The sequence below is a fragment of the Bombina bombina genome, chromosome 1 (assembly GCF_027579735.1).
Source record: "Bombina bombina isolate aBomBom1 chromosome 1, aBomBom1.pri, whole genome shotgun sequence".
Taxonomy (NCBI): Eukaryota; Metazoa; Chordata; class Amphibia; order Anura; family Bombinatoridae; genus Bombina; species Bombina bombina.
The window spans coordinates 682,960,855-682,970,585 of NC_069499.1; the positions used below are offsets into that span (position 1 = coordinate 682,960,855).

The following is a 9,731-nucleotide window of genomic DNA, read 5'->3' on the forward strand; positions in this document are numbered from 1 at the left end:
AAATAGTAGTACATTTAGCTAGAGTGGAAATGGCCCCATCAACCTTGGGAACCGATTCCCATAGTTGACCAAATTAGCATTAGGAAGAGGACATCTGTTTTTAAACCTTGAAGAAGGGTTAAAGGGATAGTAAAGTCCAAATTAAACTTTCATGATTTAGATAGGGCATGTCATTTTAAACAACTTTCTAACTTACTTTTATCATCAAATTTGCTTTGTTCTCTTGTTATTCTTAGTTGAAAGCAAAACCTAGGTAGGCCCTTGAAGGCCGCCTCTCATGATTGCATTTGACAGTTTTTTTCACAGCTAGAGGGTGTTAGTTCATGTGTTTTATATAGATAACATTGTGCTCATACACGGGAAGTTATTTAAAGGGACAGTCAACACCAGAAATTGTGTTGTTTAAAAAGATAGATAATCCCTTTATTACCCATTCCCCAGTTTTGCAAAACCAACACTGTTATATTAATACACTTTTTATTTCTGTGACTAACTTGTATCTAAGGATCTTCTGACCGCCCCTAATCACATGACTTTTAGTTATTATCTATTGACTTGCATTTTAGCCAATTAGTGCAGTGTCTGCCACTAGCCACGGGCATGATCACAATGCTATCTATATGGCCTACATGAGCTTGCTCTCCACTGCTGTGAAAAGTAAATAAAATAGAGGCGGCCTTCAAGGGCTTAGAAATTATCATATGCACCTTCCTAGGTTTGCTTTCAACTAGAATACCAAGAGAACAAAGCAAAATTGTTGATAAAAGTAAATTGGAAAGTTGTTTAAAATTACATGCCCTATTTGAAGAATTAAAGGTTTTTTTGGACTTGACTGTCCCTTTAAGAGTCAGCACTAATTGCATGAAATCCAAGTCTATCAAAAGATCTGAGATAAGTAGGCAGTCGGCAGAAGCTTAGATACAAGGTAATCACAAAGGGAAAAAGTAGATTTCTATAACAGGGTTTGTGCAAAACTGGGGAATGGTAACTAAAGGGATTATCTATCTTTTCTCTTGTTAAGTGTATCCAGTCCACTGATCATCCATTACTTATGGGATATTAACTCCTCCCCAACAGGAAGTGCAAGAGGATTCACCCAGCAGAGCTGCTATATAGCTCCTCCCCCTAACTGCCATTACCAGTCATTCTCTTGCACCCAACGAATAGATAGGATGTGTGAGAGGACTGTGGTGATTATACTTAGTTTCATACCTTCAATCAAAAGTTTGTTATTTTATAATAGCACCGGAGTGTGTTATTCCTTCTCTGGTAGAATTTGAAGAAGAATCTACCTGAGTTTTTCTATGATTTTAGCCGGAGTAGTTAAGATCATATTGCTGTTTCTCGGCCATCTGAGGAGAGGTAAACTTCAGATCAGGGGACAGCGGGCAGATTAATCTGCAAAGAGGTATGTAGCAGCTTATTATTTTCTGACAATGGAATTGATGAGAAAATTCTGCCATACCGATATAATGTAAACTCAGCCTTAAATGCAGTAGCAGCAACTGGTATCAGGCTGTCATGTATGTATATTTTACACTTCAGTATTCTGGGGAATGGCACTTCACAGGAATTATACTGTATGCATAAAACTTTAGCCTAATTTGCAGGGGACTAGCAACAGGCTTTTTAATAACACTCAATTTATTAATGTTAAACGTTTTTTGCTGGCATGTAAAATCGTTTAATTTTCTGAGGTACTGGGTGAAAAAATGTTTTGGGCACTATTTTTTTCCACTTGGCAGTCGTTTTATTTAATTTATGACAGTTTACTGATCTCTCTCACTGTTATGTGTGAGGGGGAGGGGCCTTTTTTGGTGCTTTTGCTACGCATCAAAAAATTCAGTCAGAAGTTTGTCTTCCCTGCATGATCCGGTTCATCTCTACAGAACTCAGGGGCATTCAAAACTTGTTTTGAGGGAGGTAATCACTCACAGCAGAGCTGTGAGATTGTAGTTGACTGTGATAAAAAAACGTTTATTTCTGTATTATTTTTTTTTTCTGCTATCAGGGTTAGTTATCCTTTGCTAATGGGAGCAATCCTTTGCTAAAATTGTGTTTTTTACAAAGATTTGATGCTATAACTTTTCAGTTTATTAATTTTCAACTGTCATAACTTTTTCTGTGCTTCTTATAGGCACAGTACGTTTTCATATTATAGTAAATTACTTGAAAAGTATTTCCAAGTTGCTAGTTTATTTGCTAGTGTGTTAAACATGTCTGATTCAGAGGAAGATATCTGTGCTATATGTGCTAAAGCCAAAGTGGAGCCCAATAGAAATTTATGTACTAACTGTATTGATGCTACTTTAAATAAAAGTCAATCTGTACAAATTGAACATATTTCACCAAACAACGAGGGGAGAGTTATGCCGACTAACTCGCCTCACGTGTCAGTACCTGCATCTCCCGCTCGGGAGGTGCATGATATTGTAGCGCCGAGTACATCTGGGCGGCCATTACAAATCACATTACAGGATATGGCTACTGTTATGACTGAAGTTTTGGCTAAATTACCAGAACTAAGAGGTAAGCGTGATCACTCTGGGGTGAGAACAGAGTGCGCTGATAATATTAGGGCCATGTCAGACACTGCGTCAGAATTTGCAGAACATGAGGACGGAGAGCTTCATTCTGCGGGTGACGGTTCTGATCCAAACAAACTGGATTCAGATATTTCAAATTTTAAATTTAAGCTGGAAAACCTCTGTGTATTACTAGGGGAGGTGTTAGCGGCTCTGAATGATTGTAACACAGTTGCAATACCAGAGAAAATGTGTAGGTTGGATAAATATTTTGCGGTACCGGCGAGTACTGACGTTTTTCCTATACCTAAGAGACTTACTGAAATTGTTACTAAGGAGTGGGATAGACCCGGTGTGCCGTTCTCACCCCCTCCGATATTTAGAAAGATGTTTCCAATAGACGCCACCACACGGGACTTATGGCAAACGGTCCCTAAGGTGGAGGGAGCAGTTTCTACTTTAGCTAAGCGTACCACTATCCCGGTGGAGGATAGCTGTGCCTTTTCAGATCCAATGGATAAAAAGTTAGAGGGTTACCTTAAGAAAATGTTTGTTCAACAAGGTTTTATATTGCAACCTCTTGCATGCATTGCGCCTGTCACGGCTGCAGCAGCATTTTGGTTTGAGTCTCTGGAAGAGACACTTGAATCAGCTCCATTAGATGAGATTACACACAAGCTTAAAGCCCTTAAGTTAGCTAACTCATTTATTTCAGATGCCGTAGTACATTTAACTAAACTTACGGCTAAGAATTCCGGATTCGCCATTCAGGCACGCAGAGCACTGTGGCTAAAATCCTGGTCAGCTGACGTTACTTCTAAATCTAAATTGCTTAATATACCTTTCAAAGGGCAGACCTTATTCGGGCCCGGGTTGAAAGAAATTATCGCTGACATTACAGGAGGTAAAGGCCATGCCCTGCCTCAAGACAGAGCCAAACCTAAGGCTAGACAGTCTAATTTTCGTTCCTTTCGTAATTTCAAAGCAGGAGCAGCATCAACTTCCTCTGCACCAAAACAGGAAGGAGCTGTTGCTCGCTACAGACAAGGCTGGAGACCTAACCAGTCCTGGAACAAGGGCAAGCAGGCCAGGAAACCTGCTGCTGCCCCTAAGACAGCATGAATCGAGGGCCCCCGATCCGGGAACGGATCTAGTGGGGGGCAGACTTTCTCTCTTCGCCCAGGCTTGGGCAAGAGATGTCCAGGATCCCTGGGCGTTAGAGATCATATCTCAGGGATACCTTCTAGACTTCAAATTCTCTCCCCCAAGAGGGAGATTTCATCTGTCAAGGTTGTCAACAAACCAAATAAAGAAAGAGGCGTTTCTACGCTGCGTACAAGATCTTTTATTAATGGGAGTGATCCATCCGGTTCCGCGGTCGGAACAAGGACAAGGGTTTTACTCAAATCTGTTTGTGGTTCCCAAAAAAAAGAGGGAACTTTCAGGCCAATCTTGGATTTAAAGATCCTAAACAAATTCCTAAGAGTTCCATCGTTCAAAATGGAAACTATTCGGACAATTTTACCCATGATCCAAAAGGGTCAGTACATGACCACAGTGGATTTAAAGGATGCTTACCTTCACATACCGATTCACAAAGATCATTACCGGTATCTAAGGTTTGCCTTTCTAGACAGGCATTACCAGTTTGTAGCTCTTCCATTCGGATTGGCTACGGCTCCGAGAATCTTCACAAAGGTTCTGGGTGCTCTTCTGGCGGTACTAAGACCGCGAGGAATTGCGGTAGCTCCGTACCTAGACGACATTCTGATACAAGCTTCAAGCTTTCAAACTGCCAAGTCTCATACAGAGTTAGTACTGGCATTTCTAAGGTCGCATGGATGGAAGGTGAACGAAAAGAAGAGTTCTCTCTTTCCACTCACAAGAGTTCCCTTCTTGGGGAATCTTATAGATTCTGTAGAAATGAAGATTTACCTGACAGAAGACAGGTTAACAAAGCTTCAAAATGCATGCCGTGTCCTTCATTCCATTCAACACCCGTCAGTAGCTCAATGCATGGAGGTGATCGGCTTAATGGTAGCAGCAATGGACATAGTACCCTTTGCACGTCTACATCTCAGACCGCTGCAATTGTGCATGCTAAGTCAGTGGAATGGGGATTACTCAGACTTGTCCCCTACTCTGAATCTGGATCAAGAGACCAGAAATTCTCTTCTATGGTGGCTTTCTCGGCCACATCTGTCCAGGGGGATGCCATTCAGCAGGCCGGACTGGACAATTGTAACAACAGACGCCAGCCTACTAGGTTGGGGCGCTGTCTGGAATTCTCTGAAGGCTCAGGGACAATGGAATCAGGAGGAGAGTCTCCTACCAATAAACATTCTGGAATTGAGAGCAGTTATCAATGCCCTTCTGGCTTGGCCCCAGTTAACAACTCGGGGGTTCATCAGGTTTCAGTCGGACAACATCACGACTGTAGCTTACATCAACCATCAGGGAGGGACAAGAAGCTCCCTAGCAATGATGGAAGTATCAAAGATAATTCGCTGGGCAGAGTCTCACTCTTGCCACCTGTCAGCAATCCACATCCCGGGAGTGGAGAACTGGGAGGCGGATTTCTTAAGTCGTCAGACTTTTCATCCGGGGGAGTGGGAACTTCATCCGGAGGTCTTTGCCCAAATACTTCGACGTTGGGGCAAACCAGAGATAGATCTCATGGCGTCTCGACAGAACGCCAAGCTTCCTCGTTACGGGTCCAGATCCAGGGATCCGGGAGCGGTTCTGATAGATGCTTTGACAGCACCTTGGACCTTCGGGATGGCTTATGTGTTTCCACCCTTCCCGATGCTTCCTCGATTGATTGCCAGAATCAAACAGGAGAGAGCATCAGTGATTCTAATAGCGCCTGCATGGCCACGCAGGACTTGGTATGCAGATCTAGTGGACATGTCATCCTGTCCACCTTGGTCGCTACCTCTGAAACAGGACCTTCTGATCCAGGGTCCCTTCAAACATCAAAATCTAATTTCTCTGAAGCTGACTGCTTGGAAATTGAACGCTTGATTTTATCAAAACGTGGTTTTTCTGAGTCAGTTATTGATACCTTAATACAGGCTAGGAAGCCTGTTACCAGAAAGATTTACCATAAGATATGGCGCAAATACTTATATTGGTGCGAATCCAAGAGTTACTCATGGAGTAAGGTTAGGATTCCGAGGATATTGTCTTTTCTACAAGAAGGTTTAGAAAAGGGTTTATCCGCTAGTTCCTTAAAGGGACAGATTTCAGCTCTGTCCATTCTTTTACACAAACGTCTGTCAGAAGTTCCGGACGTTCAAGCTTTTTGTCAGGCTTTAGCTAGGATCAAGCCTGTGTTTAAAACTGTTGCTCCACCATGGAGTTTGAACTTAGTTCTTAATGTTTTACAGGGGGTTCCGTTTGAACCCCTTCATTCCATTGATATCAAGTTGTTATCTTGGAAAGTTCTGTTTTTAATGGCGATTTCCTCGGCTCGAAGAGTCTCTGAGTTATCTGCCTTACTTTGTGATTCTCCTTATCTGATTTTTCATTCAGACAAGGTAGTTCTGCGTACTAAACCTGGGTTCCTACCTAAGGTGGTCACTAACAGGAATATCAATCAAGAGATTGTGGTTACATCTTTGTGTCCTAATCCTTCTTCGAAAAAGGAACGTCTGCTACACAATCTAGATGTAGTCCGTGCCCTGAAATTTTATCTACAGGCAAACTAAGGATTTTCGACAAACGTCTTCCCTGTTTGTCGTTTATTCTGGTCAGAGGAGAGGTCAAAAAGCTTCGGCTACCTCTCTCTCCTTTTGGCTTCATAGCATAATACGGTTAGCCTATGAGACTGCTGGACAGCAGCCTCCTGAAAGAATTACAGCACATTCTACTAGAGCTGTGGCTTCCACTTGGGCCTTTAAGAATGAGGCTTCTGTTGAACAGATTTGCAAGGCTGCAACTTGGTCTTCTCTTCATACTTTTTCCAAATTTTACAAATTTGACACTTTTGCTTCTTCGGAGGCTGTTTTTGGGAGAAAGGTTCTTCAGGCAGTGGTTCCTTCCGTATAAAGAGCCTGCCTGTCCCTCCCGTCATCCGTGTACTTTAGCTTTGGTATTGGTATCCCATAAGTAATGGATGATCCGTGGACTGGATACACTTAACAAGAGAAAACATAATTTATGCTTACCTGATAAATTTATTTCTCTTGTAGTGTATCCAGTCCACGGCCCGCCCTGTCACTTTAAGGCAGGTAATTTTTCCATTAAACTACAGTCACCTCTGTACCCTATGGTTTTCCTTTCTCTGCATGTTTTCGGTCGAATGACTGGTAATGGCAGTTAGGGGAGGAGCTATATAGCAGCTCTGCTGGGTGAATCCTCTTGCACTTCCTGTTGGGGAGGAGTTAATATCCCATAAGTAATGGATGATCCGTGGACTGGATACACTACAAGAGAAATAAATTTATCAGGTAAGCATAAATTATGTTTTTAAACAATAACATTTTTGGTGTTTACTATCCCTTTAAGAGAGTTACCAGGCTTAGACCATTCTTTAGCAATCATATCAGACACAGTGTCAGGAACAGGAAAAATCTCTGAGAGAATGACAAGTTTTATACACTGAATGCAAACGATTACAGGGTTTATCATCAGAAGGTTTAGCTTCTTCAATCCCTAAGACTTCCTTCAAAAGAGACGGAATATGTTCAATAAAAAAAAAAAATAAGAATTATTAGGTTCTGTGTCCGATGGAGGAGCCTCAGAATTAGAGGAAACCTCATTATTAGTCGATACTTCAGTATTTTGTCGTTGGTCAGTACAAATATTACTAGTAGAAGGTAATATGAGTTGACCTTTTTAGTTTTATTTGAAGGCGGCAGTGCAGTCGGGGCCTTTTCAGTGACGGTAGCAATACATTTTTTAGTTGCTGGGAGAAAGAGAGAAAGAGAATCTAATACAATAAAGTAGAATATAGATTGCATGTGATTAAAGGGGCATCACAGATATAGAATACAATTTTCTTTGTTGTAGGTAGATAGCGTGCACATGTCTGAGGCACTACATGACAGGAAATAGTGTTGCCATCTAATGCTCTTGCTAATGTATAACATTGTTGTAAAACTGCTGCCATATAGCGCTGCAGACGTGCACACTCCTGAGCCTATCTTCCTGCTTTTCAACAAGAAAATGAAGCAACATTGATAATAGAAGTATATTGGAAAGTTGTTTAAAAATTGTATGCTCTAATTCATGAAATAATTTTTTGGGGTTTTATGTCCCTTTAATAGATAGCAAATAAAGAGAGCATCTAACCCACCTATGCAAATTTTAGGGCGCACAGAGTTGAGGAGGTATGTCTTATAAAGAGAAATGTAAGGCGCAAAATAAAAATAATCCAGAGGCGCTCTAACAGTGCGATAAGATGATGCAGTATACAGACTGTTAAAGGTGCTTCACGGAGAGCGTGCTTGCGCGCGTAATTCAATATTAGAGGTAGGGAAAAGTACCAGACTTATAACTCCTCCTTACCCTGATGTACTGGGCACTCGGCCCTTATAAACAAAGTCTCTGTTACTAAAATATAATAAAACATTTTTTTTAAATTCCCCCTATAATAAGATACTGTAAAAACCCTGTTATAAGAGAAATAAGAGCAATATAATGCCTGTCCCTGGGCTTTATATAAACATATACATAGTAACAAACGTTAAGAAAAGTGCCCAATTATAGTTTTTAGTGTCTGAAAATGAATACAATTCTTATACTTGGCTTTTAGACACTCGTCCACTGAGACAGCCAAACCAGTACTGAAACATATATCGGCAGAGGTAATGGAATAGGAGTAGAATGTTGATCTGTAAAGGGAGGCAGAAGATGAATCCATGCGACCGAATTTACAGAGAGCCCATGAAAAGATTTCCAGTGAGGCAAAAACCATGTTGTCTTGAGCCAGTACTCCCTTCACTACCCTCTGACAAGCACTGTACTCTGAGGGGAACCAGGCTTCAATATGCTCTTAAGCGCATTTCACTGAAGAATTTAAGCACATCATGCTTCAACCATCTCCTAAGGAGGCAAAGTTTTAAAACTGAGGTATGTGACAGGTGGGTGGGGTATTTATAAGCTTTTGAGGTTTGGGAAACTTTGCCTCCTTCTGGTAGGAATGAAATATCCCATACGTAACCGCTCGTGGACTCTCGCCACCTATATGAAAAAGGAATTTTCTATTTAATTTTTGCAGTGTCTACGACTTCCTATCACAGCCCCAAAAGGGGGCTGGAATCTCTACAGGAAGACATGCCTAGCTTGAAGTCATAAATCAAATAAGGAGCTAGCTTACTATTTAGTGAAAGCTAGAGAGACTGTCAACTTCTGCCCATGCTCAGAAGAGGCAGCATGCAACTTTTGTTTTCAGCATGTCTGCTCCCTTATTTAGCTGTAGGTAGGGGCTACACTAAGACTTTCTAAGTGCTTATTTTGGAAGAAAACAAGTTGTTTGCTGGTCCTTAAAACAATTTGTTTATTTTTATGTTTACTTTAATTTAACGTATAAATTACTAAAGTAGTATGGTTTCATATATCTTTAATGTTATTAGTGAAAACAATTACACCAAGAAAGGCATTATTGAAAAAACATAGGGAACAATAGATAAGATATTTAAAAAGGACACTAAACACATTTCATGCACCTCCCTCTAATCATGGGTGACACCATGTTGAAACTTAGGTTACACTGCATGTATATGAAGGAGAGTTGCTGCACATGTGCACGTCAGCACTGCAATGCAGTGAAATCTAATTTTCAAAATGGTGGCAACTATGACTAAGGGGTCAACCCATTAATCCAAACAACCCATGGTACTCGATAATGATTAGGTCATTTTACTGGTTAATCAATAGGTGACCTATTAGTTTAGAATTTGCTGCAAAATACACCAATGTTACAAAAATATAAAGCTGGTGAAAGTTTTTTATACAAATAGAAGTTTAAAATAGGCAAATGTGTGCTTCAAACTTTTACTTTTCAAATTTGGTGGCACCTCACCGTTCGAGAATTCACAGCACAAAATATTTAGAACTAATGATCAGACGCCACCCAGTAATTAATCGTTACCTTATCTCCTTGTCTGATGGTACGAAGCTGCAGCTGGCCAATAGCTTTCTTTGCTTCAGCTTTTAATTTGTTCTGCAAGACAAAATGTTACAAAATAGGTTTAGAAGCTG

General features: G+C 40.8%; 1 protein-coding gene across 1 annotated transcript in view; it reads right to left on the minus strand.

Annotated features, from left to right (window-relative positions):
* RNF128 (ring finger protein 128) overlaps positions 1–9,731 on the minus strand; it is a 114,318-nt gene that overhangs the window by 40,125 nt on the left and 64,462 nt on the right. The window contains exon 3 of the mRNA XM_053699163.1: positions 9,622–9,693. Coding sequence (XP_053555138.1) covers positions 9,622–9,693 — 72 coding nt within the window. The remainder of the gene's footprint in view (positions 1–9,621; positions 9,694–9,731) is intronic.